At 35.6% G+C, this 18,809-nt stretch overlaps 1 protein-coding gene across 2 annotated transcripts in view; it reads left to right on the top strand.

The window, feature by feature from the left end:
* KCNT2 (potassium sodium-activated channel subfamily T member 2) overlaps window positions 1-18,809 on the top strand; it is a 115,078-nt gene that overhangs the window by 20,612 nt on the left and 75,657 nt on the right. For both annotated transcript variants that reach the window (XM_054515724.1, XM_036387642.2), the window contains exons 2-6: window positions 7,455-7,534; window positions 12,958-13,057; window positions 15,933-15,989; window positions 16,688-16,736; window positions 18,031-18,090. In XM_054515724.1, the coding sequence (XP_054371699.1) occupies window positions 7,455-7,534; window positions 12,958-13,057; window positions 15,933-15,989; window positions 16,688-16,736; window positions 18,031-18,090 (346 nt within the window). The remainder of the gene's footprint in view (window positions 1-7,454; window positions 7,535-12,957; window positions 13,058-15,932; window positions 15,990-16,687; window positions 16,737-18,030; window positions 18,091-18,809) is intronic.

The raw sequence follows: 18,809 nt of genomic DNA, 5'->3' as shown, positions 1-18,809 counted from the left end.
GTTAAATGGGGGGCAAATTGAATCAAAACTTATTAAAATAAAATCCACAGAGAAATAACATCACATGTTAAACGTTTGGGTCGGAGTGACTCAACTCCATCACTACCATCCATCTATTTTGGACATAGAGTGGATGTTTTTACAAGTGGTCACCAAGTGGGCTTGAGGAAGAAGGATTTTTAAGGGCCATAGCACCAAAACTGAGATGCCCACGTGGCATTTAGGCAGTGCTGCAGAGTTTATTTATTAAAGCCCTGATATTTGTTGGGTATCCTAATGTGCAATAATGGAAGTAGACTTGAGGGAATAATTCAAGAGTAGAGAAAAGGTAAACATCTCAAAAGACAGGTTTCTCAAAGTCATGAAATGATAACTTTAGGAATAGTGAAGCTACAGAGTCCAAGTTACAATTCCAGATGGTGAGAATGTAAAGAAGAAAGATATGTTGAAAGCAAAGGTCCATGTAGGGAATTAGAGCAAAGAAAAACCCCATGGGTGGGACAGTGTGCCATTTCCTCAGCGTTTTCAAGTCAAATAGTGAAATTGTGTCATCCTCAGAGAAAGGAAGGAAGGAAGGAAGGAAGGAAGGAAGGAAGGAAGGAAGGAAGGAAGGAAGGAAGGAAGGAAGGAAGGAAGGAAGGAAGGAAGGAAGGAAGGAAGGAAGGAAGGAAGGAAGGAAGGAAGGAAGGAAGGAAGGAAGGAAGGAAGGAAGGAAGGAAGGAAGGAAGGAAGGAAGGAAGGAAGGAAGGAAGGAAGGAAGGAAGGAAGGAAGGAAGGGTGAAATCTGCAAGGAACTAGACAAAAGGAACTGTTAAAGAAGGGACTGTAAGTTTTCTTAAAATCTGGATGGAAGAACAGGAAGAAGGAGGTGCAATGAGAGGACTGTGGACAGTAAACTGTGGACTCTGAGCATGGATGAAGTAGCAGGGAAAAGGTTTCAGAGAACCAAAGAAAGAGACTGGGGGCAAGAAGGCAAATAGATGGAGGGCTACCAAACTCCTTAAACTACCACTGACCCTACAGACTTTCTTCAGGATAGACATGGGTGTATCTACTTAGGAAAATAATTAAGGGGTTTTTTTTTTGAGAGAACAAGAGTCTTACTGAGGTAACAATTAACTGGCAACATTACATGCACACAGAGAAGTTTGGTAAGCAAAAATAAATAGCTCCAAATGAAAGGTGTGCAGTGCTCAGCATTAAAATCCCGTAGCAGAAAGTACTGTTACAGTTTAAATCAACAACTCGAGACATGTTGTTACTCAAGAACAGTAACTTGTGTGTGAGATGTTTGCGCAAACTGCCTGACCCAGTGTGTGCTTCAGCTATCACAGCGGGGACAGGGGGAGTGCTGGGGTTGCAGGGGAAGGATCTTTGTTTTAGATCAACCACGGATAAGGGATGAGCAGCTGTGATACAGAGGAATAGAGTGCAACAAATAGCTTGCAATGGGTTACTTTGTATTTTGATCCTAATGCTCGAATACAGTTAAACCCAGGCTGGCAGAAAGGAGTTATCACAGAACACTTGATTTCAACGAGTTCCTTTCAAGTCTGTTTTTGACAAATAGTTGCCACTACTATAAAAAGAAAACAAAAAGCAACAAATTAACTATCCTGCTCTTCAGGTTTGGTTAATTGGCACAACTCCATAAAACTGAGCAGTGCCTGGAATCAAACTCATGGAGCACATCCTGTTACTCAGACTTAGCCAGTAAAAACCCTTGCATAATGGATTTTCATTGCAGCAGCTCTGTGCTGGTGGTATCCTACATGTGAAGTATTTTTGCCCAGAAGTTAAAAAGAGCTATTTTTACATGCAATAAAAATATTTTAAAATATCCATTTCCTCACCTTGTATGGGATAAAAAAGTCTTAGAAAATCTACTAAGCATCTTCCTTCAGTGGTTTTCTTTGAAACTTTAGCTTCAAAGTGCACTATTAATGCATCATTCACATTTGTTTTATTAACTTTCTCACCTCAGCTAATATTTGCAGTAAAAAGTCAAGAGTGTGAAGGAAACTACTTAAAGATTTCTTTTCCCATAGTAAAGCATGATAGTATTTTCTCCTTTAACAAAATTTCTAATGACAATTATTACAGATTGCAAACTCATTATTTTTATTACTACACCATTACTAGAATGGTGAATTCTTGATGGATTTTCATGAATGCAGGGATGAGATAATAATTTCCTTTTTTGAGTGTACAAGACTGTGAATAAGGGATTAAATCAAAAGTATTATTAATTGATTGAAAACCATGCATACTACCTGCTGCTGAGTCTCATCTCTTGCTGTTAGTGTTTCTCTTAAAAATCTTTCCCTCAAAGGAATGAAAAAAATTGAGATATCTTCCACAGAAATGTTTGATAATGTCATTTCCTCTCTCTGTTGCTGTAATATTAAATTGCTGCCATAGACCTGTATCGGTTTCACGAGGACAATTTTATGTAACTAATTGCAAAAAGGAGGATGAAGCTGGCTACATTCAGATTTCAAGATACATTTCTATTTATATCCATAAAAATACAGACACATGTACTATTTAAATTGTAAGGAAGATAGTTTTAATTAAGGGTTGAATTTTTTTAGCATTTTGATGTTTGAACAGTTAAGTAAATGAAAAGTTTGCCTTGACATAGAAAGTATTTTTTTTGTGGTTGCAGATACAAATTTTTACTGTGTGCAAGCTGAAAAATTTGGTTTCGCCAGTTTTTTGATGCTGTCTTAGTTTTGTTTCAATCAAAGCAGCACTTATGGAAGGGAGACACTAAAAAGAATTTGAGCATAAGATACAGTTCTGATCTCTAAGATTATTTGTACATCCTTAATCCTTTATTTTATAGCTTGTTATTAACTCAGATTATGCTATTTCTGTTTCATTAAAGCAGAGAATAATTTACAGTGACACTGGTAACACCTGGTATCTATAAATCTGTTAGTTATGTTAACATCCAATTACATCACCTAGTGAATATAGGTAAGCTTGGAAAAACACTAAAGAGTTTAACTCAGATTCACTGATATGAAAGGGAGCTTCTAACTAAAAATCCCTGTGGAACCTGTGTTCTGTCATGTAGTTTCCCAGTGTCAGATATCATAAAGAATCTACAAGACAATACTGCACATACACAGTTCTGCAGAGATCTTGAAAATATTTATTGGTTTGTTCCTACTAAACTGATGAGAATCCCCATCAGAAAATGATCTTATACCTGTCAATTTTAAGTACTCTGTACTTGTTAGAACCATATTTCAGAAAGTGCAGGACCATATTGCAAAAGTTAGATTTTACCAGCACACTGCATGGCAAACACCTTCAGTAAGTGTTCTTACTGTGCTTTTAAAAGAGTTCCGAGTGCTTCAGAACTTGCAAAACTTCAAATAGAAGTGTTACCCATGACAGTCATCCTTAAAACACACTAATCCTTTTCATGGAAGCTATAAGAAAAAAATACCTATTTCCTTTTTTATTGCAGTAAAGTAAGATCTCATAATAGCAGTTCACTTTAGCAGTTCAGGTGCTTCATTTTTAAGCACCCATCTATACCCTATATAATAAGCTTTCAGGTCTGAAATCTAACAGGATTTCACATATATTGAATTGGCAAATCCCAATAAAAAAAAACCTCCATATTCCTTTCCTATTTTGAGGCTTTCTTTGAAGGAAAAATATGAGATGTCCTTTTCCAAAATGACAGATTTAAATAAATGTAAGTATTTTTCTTCAGATTGGCTCTGTTTGTACACTTAATACCTTTTCTTGATTCCAACATCAATAAATAGTAAACATAAGCATTTACAGCTCTTGGCATGCATGTAGTGAGAAATCCAGCTCATACTTTCATTTGTGAAATGATTATTTCTGCCAAATCTGGTTTTTTAACATGAAAGAAAGACAATTTGTCGCTTTGAGGGTGCAAGATAATACTGTTACTATAGTAAAGTGTGGCTATGGGGTTAGAATGACATTGTAGATAGTGATGGAAAAATGCAGGAAAAATTAGTTAAGTAGCCACAGCACAGAGAGATTGGTGCCAATCTTTTACAGCCACCAGCTGTGTTCTGCATTAGTGTCCTTGACAGGAATTAGGATTTTCCTTCTATACTTTGTATTACATTAAAGTATACTTCTCAAATTGCATCTTAACTGCATTATAACAATGCAGTGAGGACTTGGGGTACTTCAAGATGATTGTTGCAGTTTGAAAGATTTGAAATTATTTCAGTGATGTCACTTTTCTTTGGGTTTAAACTAGTGATGGCCACTACCAATGGTAGTGAGTTTTAACACACCACTCTGTTTTCAGGACAATAACAGAGCTTCAGTAGTTTTTGCTACAGGTGCATCATGTATATGTGCATTTTCAACACAGCTGAAGTAAGAGTCAGTAAACATAAGACCTGTTCTTTTAACATCCAAAAGCAGCTTTTCATGGAATATTCAATACCAGCTACATGCACTGAAAAATTCTGAAGCTATTAACTGACTACAAAAACAAAATCTTTACATTCATCAACCATTTCTCTCCCATTTTAATCCTTCAGCTTGACTTCCTTCTGGTTAGGGTGGACTGTCTTTTACAGGAAGATAAACATGAAGCAAATTGTTGAAACTACGTTTTCAAGTTACATTATAAGTACTGAATAAACCCAAATGTATTCTGTAGGCCAGGTGATTTGCATGTACAAATACTATAACCCTGATCTGTGTGGTGGGCCATTTTGTCAAAACCGTTTGCTTGCAATCAAATTTCAAATATCCTGCAACAGAGTAATCATGTTTTATCAGAGTAATCAAGTTTTATATAAGTGTATCCCAAGAATTTCATTCCCTCACTTGAAATATCCTTAATAACCTGTACCAATTTAGTCCAGGAAAATCTTGTTCAAGCCCTTTACCACTGCTGCTACAAAATGTTATCAATATTTCAATGGGGGGGTCAAAATTTATTTTTTGTAGGTTCCCCAAAACCTCCTTTTCTAGGCTACACTACATAGTGGGAAAATACAGAGAAGAGCAAATACTTGAGTTAAAACATTAACCATTTAAAGATTGTAAGGAACATTCAAGTAGAATGAGGGTTCTCCTTAGAAATAATAAGTAGTCTTGGGAAAGATCAGTATCTAGAGATTTATCTCCTTGCCAAGGGCTCCTTCAGCCAGTCATACTTAACTTTACTTATCAAATAGCAAACTTCAGCAAACAAACTGAAATATTCTCTGGTAGCCAGAGTATCAGGTGAGTGCATTGATTATAGATGTGTGATAATGTATTTCTGCAAGTGTAGAAGGCCACTACAGTTTTTACTAAAGTTTAAAGAAGTCAGGGGATAGAGAAGGAGCCACAGAAGTGGCATTAGCAGCATTTGCAATCCATTTTGCCATGGAAACTGCTGCACTGTGGAATCCCAGTTTCCTGTGAGCCCAGGTTTCTAAGAAAAGCCAAGTGGACAGCTGTTAGAAGGCCATCAGAGCAATTCATAGTGCTGGTGATAGGAGGGTGATTAGCTTCCACAGCCACTTCCCTCTTTATCATTAAATCATGGCCCACTATTAACATGTTGCTTTTTCATGGTAAGTGATTACTGAAATTTTCTTACCAGAATGCTGATAGATTAATTCAGAATGTGTTAAAAAAAAACAAAAACCAAACACATCATGCATCTTTTCAATAACATCCCTTACTTCAGTAGCTTGTGCCACTTCGTTTAACTCTTGAAATATATCCTTGAAGATTAAATATGTACACTTAGCATGTGGCAGCTGCCAAATCATGGGAGATGTTTCCCACTAAAACTGTCACTGCATTAATGACAGTAAGTACCTTGGAAAATAGATTCTTGAAAATAAGGTTGTGTTTGTGCTTCCTTTGAATAGGAAGTAGTGTAAATTACCCATGCTGTAAGAAACACTAGAATAAAACACACCAAAGGCAATGACTAGTTAAAATTGACTGACTTCACTGAGTGAATCACAGAGCCTTCTTTTTATGACCCTGTCCTACAAAGTGATATGTCTAAACTTCTCGTAATAGGCAAGCATGAAAAGTCACATTGCCTGAGATGTCACCCATTCTAAGCCCATAAGTAAATAACCCATCAATTCCATAAGTGCATGGAAAGATCTGGTATAGACAACTTTTTGAGAGACACTACAGGTAACAGTATATCGTACAAAAATTGTTTCACCAAAAGGCTTCACATGCAAGAAGGGAAAAACTAAGGTCAGGATTCTGCTAGAAGAATATGACTACCTATAAAACCAAGTAGTTGAAGTTATGTGATGAAAGACTGCTGAGAAGAAATGCTGAAATAAAGTTCAAGCATGCTTATGAACAGAAAAGTACATGCAGCTGTGCAAAACATGATGCACTACAGAGAAAGGGAGATGTTGGGAATTAACTTACTCATGTGGTGTTACTTTATTCTTGAGCAATAATAGACCTTCCCCAGCTGAGCTCTGAGTGCTCAGGAAGACACAGATGTGCTGGGGTAGAGATTCATTGCTCGAGGACAACTGGCTTGGGGAGGGAGAGTCAGTAATTTGGGTAGAGCAGGGACTTAGTGAGAATGAGAGTAATGCTGCTCTCATCTTCCAGCAAGCACTGCAGCTCCACAACTCTGAACAGCCCGAGGTTTTCTACGGAACTGGAACACACCTTCCTCCCTGGCCAGTCCCTGCAACAGTTCTCTCTTCTAGTCTGTGTAACTATTGCATGAGCGGTACTCAGGTGAACTGAGGGACAAAAAGATGAAATATATCCAGGCACCTCTGAGGGAATGGAGGAAAGATGCCCTTGTTGCTTTAATATAATCAGGAGGAGAGTTATTTTCTGTACAATATTGTGTGAGTGCAACATAATTTTGCATTCAGCTCTCACTGTTTCATGGTGACAAAACCAAGTTCAGAGAGGGTTGTTTTGTTTGGTACACAAGTGATGATAAGGGAGTACAAACAAATGGACTGAAACATGAACATTCAACAGAAATATGAAGAAGACAGAAAAAAGAAGGATCATTAGAATGTCACTTTTACAGGAAAGGAGTTAAACTGAGATGGGAGGCTTAACCTGGACATCAAGGAAATCTTCCCTACTAACATGCAAATAAGAGAACGGTCATCCAATGAAAATCCCAAAAGCATAGAGCCTTCATATTTTCCAGTGTACACTGTTTGAGTAATATGAAAATAATTCTGCATGTAAAGGGGATAAATGAAAGGTCTTCTGCTTGGTGGTGGTGTTGGGGGTTTTTGTTTATTTGGTTTGGGCTTTTTTTTAAACTTTCAACATTAGTCATTCCAGGCCAAGTGAGCTTTTGGCTGTACACTCACTATAAGTCCCTTCAATTTTATATCAAGAACAGATGATTAGAGAAACAAACTATTATGAAATACTGATTTATTATCTTTCATAGCCAATCCTAATATTTTCTTTTTTTATTATTTCAGGGTGCAAGTTGAATTCTATATGAATGAAAATACATTTAAAGAGAGACTAAAGCTCTTCTTCATCAAAAACCAAAGATCAAGTAAGCAGTTGGATTAATTTCTGTTAAGCATATTTATGATACTTTTAAGTAAAATCAAATTCAGTTGAAGGCCACAGTGAAGTTATTAATTTTCTTCTGAGTTAAAATATTTAAATTTGAAAATAATGTGCTCGTGCAGGATCAAACAATCAGTGATGTCACAAACTGTTAAAAAAATCATAGTTTTATTTCTGTGTCGTGACCAAGTTGACTACTTTGCAATGATCTACCAGCAATGCTCATTGATAAGTCGTGACCTTGTGACTAGGAAAGGAAAGACACTTAGTATGGTAAAGGAAAAAAGCTGCAAAAGTACTCAGCTTTTTGAAGCCTTAAGTATTCCTAAAATTTCAAACTTTATCTGACCGAAAAAAAATAAAATTTGGAAATGAGACTATTGGGGAGGTGGTACTTCAGAAATGTAGTCCTGGTCATTAGCCTATAGTCTAACTTAACTTCTAGTCTCAACAATATAGTCTAACCTAAATCTATCTTCATTGAGATATGTGCTTAATGTCATTGGCCTCATGGAAGAAAATAAGGTGGAGGAATTAAGATATTCATCTTTTTAAATGCATCCATGCAGCTGGTCCAAGTGGGTGGAAACATGGAATATTATCCAATCTTGGTTAGAACAGTGGAGCTCATAGGTCAGAAGATCAGTAACTGACCACAATTTTCTTCTGTGTAGCAGGACTGAAGTTACCTCTCTTTGCCTTTCACATGTAAAAACTAAAATTACAATAGCTTTATACATAAAGCTTTTAGACTACAGAGAATACATTTTTCCTTTGTGCAGTTAAAATTGTTTCATGGTTTTGTGTCTGGAAAAAGACAGAAAAAATAAAATAAATTTGATGTCCCAGTCTGAAAATATCCAGACAAACAAAACTGGGGAGACTAGATCAAGCTTTCAAAAATAAGACATAGCAAAAAATCTTCTATCTGTAAAAGCTAGCAATAAATAAATACTAGCTTTATATCACAGAACTTGATAATTTTATTGGCTAAGCTTCTTTTATTTTCCAAGTGTAGGAAGAAAAATATTCCTCTAAAAGGAAAGAAAAAAAAATAAAAGGCATCACGAGTAACAAGAAAAATCCCCAAGCCAAAGTGGTCAGTATTAATAAGTGCAAACACTCCTTCTGCTTATGCAGATCTTGGTTCTTGTCCAAATACTCAGAACCAGAATCTCCCTAAGGAAAGCCTCCAAAGAGCTGCTGCTGACACTGTAACCTGCCTCTCAGTACAGTTATGTGTACTCATTCAGTCCTGCACTGAGACAGGAGGAGTCTCTTGCCCAGAGGTATCAGGGAGCTGATAAACAAAGATAAGAGATTTTAGACATTGTTCAGGGAGAGCACTAAAAACCTTCCTTCACATATTAAAGATGGACTTGCTGTCATTGAGAAAAAAATTGTCAGTAGAATGTTTTGGATAGTGTAACTAAGTCAAACCTGTTCACCAAACAGTTTTTGATAATATCACATGGTTTTGCCAACCAGAGCAGTCAGGGCTAGAATTTATAAGCATTTTCTACAGAATAGTGTCCTGATCTAAATCACATATGGGCCAGTAACTTGAAACATCAACTGTATTATTAATTATTATCCTTGTGTAAACTGATAAAACTAGCCTTAATCTGTGTCTCATGTCAATCTAGTTTCCACTCAATCTTCTGCAAGCAAATGTCTAATCAAATTCAAACAATTTATAAAAAAATATTGTACAAAGGTGTCACTCAGCACCCTCACAAAAAAAAAAAGAGAGAAAGAGAAAGTGATATAGTCATACAGGCATGACTTGCTTGTAACTTGCCAGGACCACACACTGGATTATCACAGCCAAAATAAGTCACAAAGGGAAAAGATAAGTGAAGTTTCAAGTCAATGAAGAGGGAATAAAGGATAACTATCACTAGGATATGAGCTATTAAGAGCATATTTTGGTCCAGCTCCTAAAGCCAGCTGCCACTGAAATAATTTTGCTGAAAATCAGCAATATATTAGTGACTTATGGGAAAGGAATAATAGGAGATAATTCTAAAATCCTCACCTGGAATCTGTCACTCTGTTTAGACCAACTCTCTAAATATGACATTTAATCTACAAAAATGCTTGCAAGGAGAGCATGAAGAAATTATAATAAAAGTGAAAGTCACAGTCAGAAGTGGTAAAACATAGTGTATCACTCTATACTTAAAAATGCTTGCAAAAATAGCAAATGCTTGTTTAAACTGAGAAGGAAATGTTAAGATTTGACATAGTTATATTTAGTTCACAAAACAAGCAGCTTTTTAAATGTTATTATCAATTCTTCTTTTAAATAAGACATGTATGTATGTAACAACCTTATTACATAAAACAGTGAAATTGCATTCCCATTAAACAATATATAACTGCATAACAGTGCATGAAGGCTGGAGCTGAACACAAGTTTCAGGCACCACTCATATCCAAAACATAGAGATATTCTGTGCCAATGACCCTGCTACTTAAGCAATCTGGCTCTGAATGGAGGAAAAGAAATTAAGTCAAGCAGACAACGTTGATCCATTGACAGCATGTGAAAAACAGAACAGAAATAGACAGGAAGCAAACAAATATGAAATGCTTCCTTTGTACCAGAATAATGATTGAAAACCTGTTTTAAATGCCTTCTGTAGTGTTTGTGCACTTCCTTCCCCCATTTGAAATCCTACATCTCCATGATAGTGGAACACATGCATTGCTTCCAACTCACATGAGAATCCTCAGCTATGAGGCTGCAGATTCTTTCTACCAGAGTAAAAACCCCATTTTTTAGGCCTGCATTAATTACCCAAACTTTAGCAAGGGTGGCTGCATATGTTACTAATGGCTGAGGCACACAGAGCAAGGAGAGGTGACCCAGGACAGACTTGAAGCCTGTTTTTCCTATTTATATTTTAGTAACTGACCCAATCACCTACGCTACAGAACCTGTACTTTGCCTTGCTTTATAACAGTCCCAGCCACAAAATGCACTCTCTACTGAAAGCCTTAGATGAAAACATGGCTGGTTTGAAAACCCTGCCTCCCATTCTGTAGGAAACAGCCATTCCTATGGAGATATCCAAAGCCTGAGTTCCAGAGCTATCAGAACTCAGATTTGAGAGTTAAGGATTTGAGGCATCAGGCTGAACCATCAGGCTGCTGTATTGATGTAGCTTTTAATCAGAAAAGAACCATTTTCTCTTGCCATTTAAACCAACATATAATTTCAAAGGATGATTAGAAACCAGGCCATTATCAATGCAGAAAACAAGTGTTTCACACGAAGAATAACATTAACAGAGCTAAAAAACAGGAGAAAAACAACAGACTTTTCTACTTACTCAAGAAAGTTAGAAAATACAAAATTAGTAGGGTTTTTTTGTTAGTTTAGGTTTAGGGGCTTTTTTAAACATTATCTGCTTTCCTAGTTGTAATAGCCTGGCAACCAATAGGGCAATCATTCATATTCCAGCAGACTTCTACAAAAGGCTTAGGACAAACAAATAATTCATGTTTTCTTCAGCAACAGTTCAAAAAAAGCTGCAAATGAGGATCATATCAATAGCCAAGTCAAATAACAGGATAACACTTCCATGCTTCCTTCTGTCCTTCCCCTCTTCAGGCATGTTGGGGAATAAATAATCAGTGACTAATTACTCTTGATAGGGGAGCAGGAATCCTTTAGCTTAATGTTCTCAAGCCCAATTGCCAGTAACAGCTGTGGGACTTCTCATGGGATTTTAACCCTTAGTTCACAAAACAAGGTGCTGTTAAAGTCCATCCAGTTCTTCTGTGATAACTGCAACTTCACAGTTAAAGTAATAAGCAGTTTTATGTAATAAACCTAAAGATTTTGCTCAGAAATTGCATAGTAAAATATTTAAGAATCCATTTCCTATTTTTCTGTGTTTTTAGTAGATGGAGTTTTAATGGGAAAGGAACTAGGAGACATAAAAACTGATTTATCAGTTTTATCTCATTTTGAAGATTTTGAACTTAGGACTGAGTAAAGTTAAAAAGAAAAAAAGTAATATTACCATAAAATGATTGTGATTCTCTCCTTAGAAGGGAATGTATGCACACAGCTTTGGGTATGCATTATTTGGGTAGTTGCTAAACTGCAGAAGTATTTACATTGAGTTCCACAGACCTGCTGAAGGATTTGCAACACAACAATAAAGCACAATGTTCTTGCTGTGACTGGGGCAAGGGAAGTCACATCTGGGTAAGACTCAGAGAATTCTGCTTTAGATAGAAGGGCTCAGCCACACAGAACTGGCCTCTCAGTTTGCAAGACTAAAAAAAAATATTGCTTAAGTGACCTCCAATCACCTAACATTAGTCAACTAACAGTTTTAAATTGATTAGTAAATGAATGCTTACCTCTAAGAGTCAGATGAAAATATTCACACTAGCAAAAAAGTCTGCTGAATTCAATAGCAGAACTAAAAATTTAAACCTTAATCCTCTAATGACTGCAAAATCACATAAAAATACAAAAAAGTTCAATTTCAGTAGATAACGGCTCCAGTTGGCAGTGAAATAAATTACCTGTGTGATAGCAGTAGGTGTCCATGTGGATCCATTTGATGGAATCCTGTCTGTGCATTAAACCTATGTTTGTGGGAAATAGTGTAATATTCTGTGATAGTATTTGTGGCCTATCTATTCAGCTAGAATATTTACATGGTCTGTAGTACAAGCTGTTGATTCAGTTCAGTTGTGCATTCAGCATGTCCTGATTCTTGAATGCATAGTTATTCAACTTCAGCATTAAATAACTCCAGTTTAAAATTTTATAAGTTGGAATAGAGTTATATATTCTGTATGTGCAGCTACTGCATGAAGACTTTTTTAGATATTAATATTTAAATGCTTGCCACTGCATACCCCCTGGCTATGGCTGAAAGTTTGTCTCTTCATGTTGCTGTATCCTGTTTCTCAAAAAGCATTACATAGTTCTGGTTCCCCTCCCAAGAAAGCAAACTTTTCAAACTACCAAAGACCCAAAGAATGGCATCAGTGAAGGATTAACAGCATAGAATAGCTTTCAAACAAATGACTGCATAGTCCTTTACATTTACATTGGTTCCTTTTATTTTTATCTTGAAGGTCAGTAAAATTTTAAAACCCCTGAACTTATTTTCTTCTTTTCTTCTTCATATCTCTTCTCTTCTCTTCTCTTCTCTTCTCTTCTCTTCTCTTCTCTTCTCTTCTCTTCTCTTCTCTTCTCTTCTCTTCTCTTCTCTTCTCTTCTCTTCTCTTCTCTTCTCTTCTCTTCTCTTCTCTTCTCTTCTCTTCTCTTCTCTTCTCTTCTCTTCTCTTCTCTCTCTCTCTCTCTCTCTCTCTCTCTCTCTCTCTCTCTCTTTCTCTTCTCTTTTCTCTTCCTCTTCTCTTCTCTCTCTTCAGGTCTGAGAATACGATTATTCAATTTCTCTCTCAAGCTCCTAAGCTGTTTCCTATACATAGTTCGTGTGCTCCTGGATGATCCTACACAAGGACTTGGATGGTAACGTTTGGGTTTTTTTTTCCTCATTTCTGCTCTCAAAGCATTATTTAAGCTATAAGAAATAAATTATTAAATACATGAAGGATTTGTTTTATGTCTTCCAGATATTTTGAAAGAATTGCAAAGCTGCTCTTACATTGTGACTGGAAATAAGAACTAAAATAACAGCATTATTTTTTCCCTTTACCCCTAAAATAATCCTGTCTCTCTCCTTAGATACTGTGCATCAGATGTAATTGTGCAAACATATATTTGAGATGTATTATTACATGACATTTCTATGTAAAATTGAAAATGTCTGATTCCCAGTTTATGCAACAATTCTTTTTGGATTTTGCTTAAATTACTTAAAACCCCAGATCCCAGAAATGGACAGACAAACATGTGAAATTGAGCTTTCATGCAGATGATATTGATGATCATTTTATAGCCTTCTGCTTTCTCTAAACACTTCAGAAGAGTGAGACCAAAGGTACTCACAATAATTTAGGGATATAAGGAATGATGTAGCACACCCAGAATTGCCAGTATGGTATTCTCTATCACCCTTTTTTTTAACGTGTTACACAATTAATCAACAAATGTAGAAGAAATTGAAATTTATTTAATCCTGTACTTCTGTTGTATTTATATCCTGGGAATATTGAATCTCCTCAATTTTTAATGCTAATAAGCATCACATTTTATTAATGTACTTCCTTTCATTTGATTTGATTCTTTTGTCTTTAAATGCTGAAAGAAACAAAGAACATAAGAAAATATTCGGTTTAGGATGATGGAACCAGCAGCCTTCACACAATTTTACCTAGACCCACATACTTCACACAATTTTTACATAGAGTTTGATTTCTAATTTTAATATTTGGATATCAGTTATATCTAGTAAGGGTAACACCAAAAAATCTAATGCAGGAGAAATACTCTACTTTGCAAGAATGAAATCCAAAGAAAGAGAAGTTAAGAATATTTGCTTTATTCAGCAGTGCATGAGAGAAGGATATGCGAATAGGAAGTACAGAAGATACATTTGAGAATTTTTTTGATCAAAATTTATTGTGAGAAATTGTGAGAAATTGTAAGTTCTGAAAAAGGGCCATGAAGGAATTTCCTTGAAAAACAAGACCCGTAAAAAAATACTTTTGACTCTACAGATACTTTAGAATGTCTCTTCAATCAGAGCAAACAAACAGTAAAGTTTCCACAAGAAGTTGTGGAGAAGAAGAAATCCATCCTTAGATGTTTAGGCATTTTAGCAACTCAGGGATTTAACATTTTCCATCTAATCATGGCTTCTGGCATGCTGCAATTCCTTCATTATGCAGCCTCTGGTGAGCCCAGATGAATATATTGTACTGCATGGTTCTGTCTGGGTGTGCAGGACAGGTTAGAATATCAGACCTTGTGCCAAATATACTTTTGTATTTCTGTGCCAAGATGCATATTCATATACATCTGCAGACTGCTGAATGCCTCACACTCCTCCTGGCATGTCCTTCAATCCAAGTGTTTTACAATTCACCAGAGAGTGTATTTATATTTTCTATACATGTTATTCCCTTACATGGTGTTGTGGTCCATCTAAGAGAGTAGTTGGTGTGTTCTGTCTCTGAATAACATTTGTCTGCCTGAGAAGATTCAGGTAAGTCCTTCTGCCTGCTTACTAAGGCCCTAATCTTAGAAGCTGTGCCAGACAAACAAATGCCATCCCATTAGGGCCCTAGAGATCCTGAGGGCTTGATACCAAAACTCCTGCTTGAATGCATTCTTAAAGATGTGGTGATGTGAAAGAAAAAATAATTTCTAGGTACTGTGTCATAACCCGATGAAAGAAACTGTTCAGCATGCTGAGAGTGTGGCCACAGAAAATGTTTTCACCTTGTTGGTTTTAAAGTGACAAATCTGGGAGGAATTCTTTTCATCAGATTTATTTCCTGTTTTTCAGAAATGCCTGCACAAGTTGGTGTCTTTCATTTACTCTTTCAGGCACAGTGGGTGTACAGGAAAGAGTTCAGGACATAAAGCATCCTTATTAATGGGTACAGTTTAGCACTGTCCCACTCAGAGCTGGTCCATGTACAGTTGTTGCTGATCTGTGGGCTGCAGATCCCTTTATTTTCTGCTGACCTTGCTTGCTAAGGATGAGCAAGGACATTTGTCATCACTTACAAATGATATATTCCCACATCCTTATGTGACCATGTAAGATGAAGATTTGTGCCAGCAATTAAAGGCAAGATAACATCATGTGTATAATGCCAATGTATATTTTTACTTGGGTATCACCAGTTTTGTACTTGAAATCCTGCTGCTTGCATCTCCAGCCCTCCTCACATCCTCAGAAGAGGTTAGCAAGAGTCGTTTGCTGCAGTCTTTCCTGTTGAGAACATGCTCTTTGTATCACAGCCTATCCATGGGATAGGATTTCTAGGGTCTCTTGATCTTCAGTATATATTGTGTACTTAGTTCATCTTTATAAAGTATCATTTCAGTTGTCTTGTTCTTAAATTTGAAAAGAAATCTTAAAAAAATGTAACCTGGAATGCTTCAGACTCCTTTATCTACAGATATGGAACACATAGAGCAGTACTTTCTAAAAGTTACTTTACTTTTAAAAATGTCAAAAAAATGTAACCTGGAATGCTTCACACTCCTTTATCTACAGATATGGAACACATAGAGCAGTACTTTCTAAAAGTTACTTTACTTTTAAAAATGTCTGTATTGATTGCCTTGGGTTTCAAACTATTGCATGCATTTCTTAGACCAATTAGTGATGTAATTAATATCCCTTTCCTCCCATATGTTTTTATGACTGTGTTCCCATATACATTTGCTAATGGAAATGGACTTTGCATGGATGTATGGCAACTATCAGTAAGGAATTAAACCGGAGTTGTTCCCATCAAAACTACACACCTGGAACAATTGATTGGTGAGTTCCTAAGTTAAAACTGCAACCCAAAAGTCCACAGAATGGTGGGAAGGGACACAGGAAGACAAATCCATTTCCATCTGGAATGGTGGCATTTTAAAATATAGTAGGGATGTTTCTATAAATCTCTAGCCATTACTTATATTTCTGAATGTTCAAACTGCATTTAATATTTTAATTATTTCTCTTGATTGCAAAGTGAACTGCTGGACTGGCTGCTGGTGTGAGATCTGGGTTCCATCAATGCTGACACCTTGCAGAAATAAAAAAGAATGCCCTTAACTTAAAACAACCAGTTCTGAGTAGCAGTAAATGATTAACAGGAATTTATTGTGCCATTGAGAATGTCCCATTCCAGTGGTGCTGTATCAAATGCCTATTAGCATTAATAGGATTATTCCAAGATATGAGAGCCCCTAAGAGTTAGATACCATTTATATCATTGTATAGATAGCAAATTGTTCAGTTTTCCACAGGATTGTCAGTTTTCCACAGGAACCTAATGATTTGCTGTGGATTAGAAATACAAGACATGTCAATACTCAGTAGGTAACTACTGATTTAAAGTTTTTATTACTGAGAATTTTTTTTTTCAATAAGTCTGCTCTAATTTCCATTCACATGCACAACTTTTTTTTTTTGTCTGAGACACCAGATTATGATTAATTTCATATTTATTTCCTTACTGTAATGAACAGGTCTCCCATTATTTGGGTGAATCGAAGCTTACCTTTATGGGGATTACAGGTAATATGTAAATGACAAATTCAATTATTTCCATGTAACAACTGCAGATGATACTGATTTATAAAATTTTAGCAGTATTAAAGGATACTTGGAAATGTTGCTGATTTGTCAGCAAGAAAATCTTGAACACCAAGTACAGCAAAAGCATAAAGATCAGCTGATCTGTACTGATTCTCTCTGCGAAATGTAGTTTTTCACTAAGAAAAAACTTACTACTTAAGCTTCCAGATAGATTATACCATTATATTCTCTCACCATGACTGGTGCAATGCCAATGCAATGATTGTACCACTATGTAATACACAATTTTCCAAGGGAAGAAGCCCTTGAAAATACTGTAGAATATTCACAGTTTGAATAATTTTGACCTAGTGTTCAGATTATTAAATTTAATTTAAAAATACTGAGATATTTATTTGTCTATGCATGCAGTCCTTTTCTAATATGTCTATTTAGTAAGGGTAGGAATTTATTTGAAAATAAAGGCTGAGTTTATCTAAAACTAATAATATATCAGCTTTGGAGAAGCTGATATATTTTGACTGCCTATTTTAAATCTTTCCCAAATCATAGCATCTTTTTTTACTTCTAGATAAAGACACTGTGCACCCTTCAGAGTTTTCAGCTGTAGGGAGCATTAATTTAAAATTTAAAATTTAAAATCCTGAGGCTTGACCTCAGGCTCCAGCCTGGTATAGCCATCTTGATGGAATATCCCCATAATACACATTAAAATACAAATACTTTCTGTGCAAAGAACATCAGTGAATTCTTAATATCTATAAAGTAAGATAAGTATAAGGTATTTTGTTTTACTATTTTGATATTTGGCTATTTAAATATTTTAAACTATTTAATACACCCACTAACTACATAATCTAATTGGAGGCTGGTAAATTGAGCTCTGCAGCATTTAAATCTTAAAATCAATAATTATTCATCTGTATAATTTTTTTCTGCTTTGAACTTTCTGCATTATACACAGTAAGAAAAACAGTTGCTATTCCACACATTCACAACATCTTCACAAGAAAGTAAAGAGCTGACTGAGTTTGCTTATTTACAGTTTCTTTCTCTCTCTCTCTGTCATGTGGGAAGATTTTGGTACTGCTTAGGAATAAATGAAACTCGGAAAAATAACAATATCTAAGCTTCAAGCAAAATGCTCTTAGCTGAGAGAGTTTCAGAGGTTTCATGGAAGAGCTGTTTTATATAATCTTTTATTTTCATTGTAATGTTAATATCTATTCTCTAGAAGCTGGTATTAATACACTTTTTTTTCACTTCACTTAAGGTGTCTGTGGCTGTAATAAGTCTCTTTGAAACTCTGTTGCTAAGTTATCTAAGTTACAAGGTAAGTATTCTTTGTTACTTTTAGGCAGAATTAATTAAAAAATAATGAGTTAAATATTTCAATCTAAAGTTTATGTACCTGTGCCCATGCTGGTGTACAAAGCAGGGAGTTGAGAAAAACACACTTTTCGAGGATGGCATAAAACACACAGGCAGCCCTGTTTCCCAAATTTATGAGCAAACTCTAATATCTAAAGAGTGGAAGTCAATAATTAAATGCTCATTGTTTTCCATTGTAATTTGAAAACACATTCTCAGAGGTGACCTTGATTTTTTGACACTGATTTTAAGTTGTGCAATTTTATTTGTCTGTCCATAATGTATTGGACACAATTGTCATTGATTTGAAAGCTGTATCTACTCAATACATATAATTCAAGGTTTAGTCCTCTAAAACTGTGCCCAGAAAAACTAGGCCAAGACAGTACTTAAAAAAAAAAAAGATATCAGATATTTACATACTTATGTTCATCTGTTTGATGCTATTGGAATATAATTTCAAAATGTCTTGAAGTCATTTGATGTGAATACAATATATTTTTGTATTTGCATTCTCCTTTAAAAGTTAATTTTTTAAATATAATTATTCAGTTTTCTTCATTCCATTTTGTTCTGCTATACTCTGCATTTTTAGTATCTCTAGGAGAAAACCACTAAAAGCATTTGAAATCATTTACCAAAGAAAATATGAAAATACTTGGTTTCTAAAGCTGAAAATAT

Source organism: Molothrus ater, chromosome 9, assembly GCF_012460135.2.
Source record: "Molothrus ater isolate BHLD 08-10-18 breed brown headed cowbird chromosome 9, BPBGC_Mater_1.1, whole genome shotgun sequence".
Taxonomy (NCBI): domain Eukaryota; kingdom Metazoa; phylum Chordata; class Aves; order Passeriformes; family Icteridae; genus Molothrus; species Molothrus ater.
The sequence above is the reverse complement of the archived record's forward strand: the minus strand, read 5'-3'. Positions and strand labels throughout refer to the sequence as shown.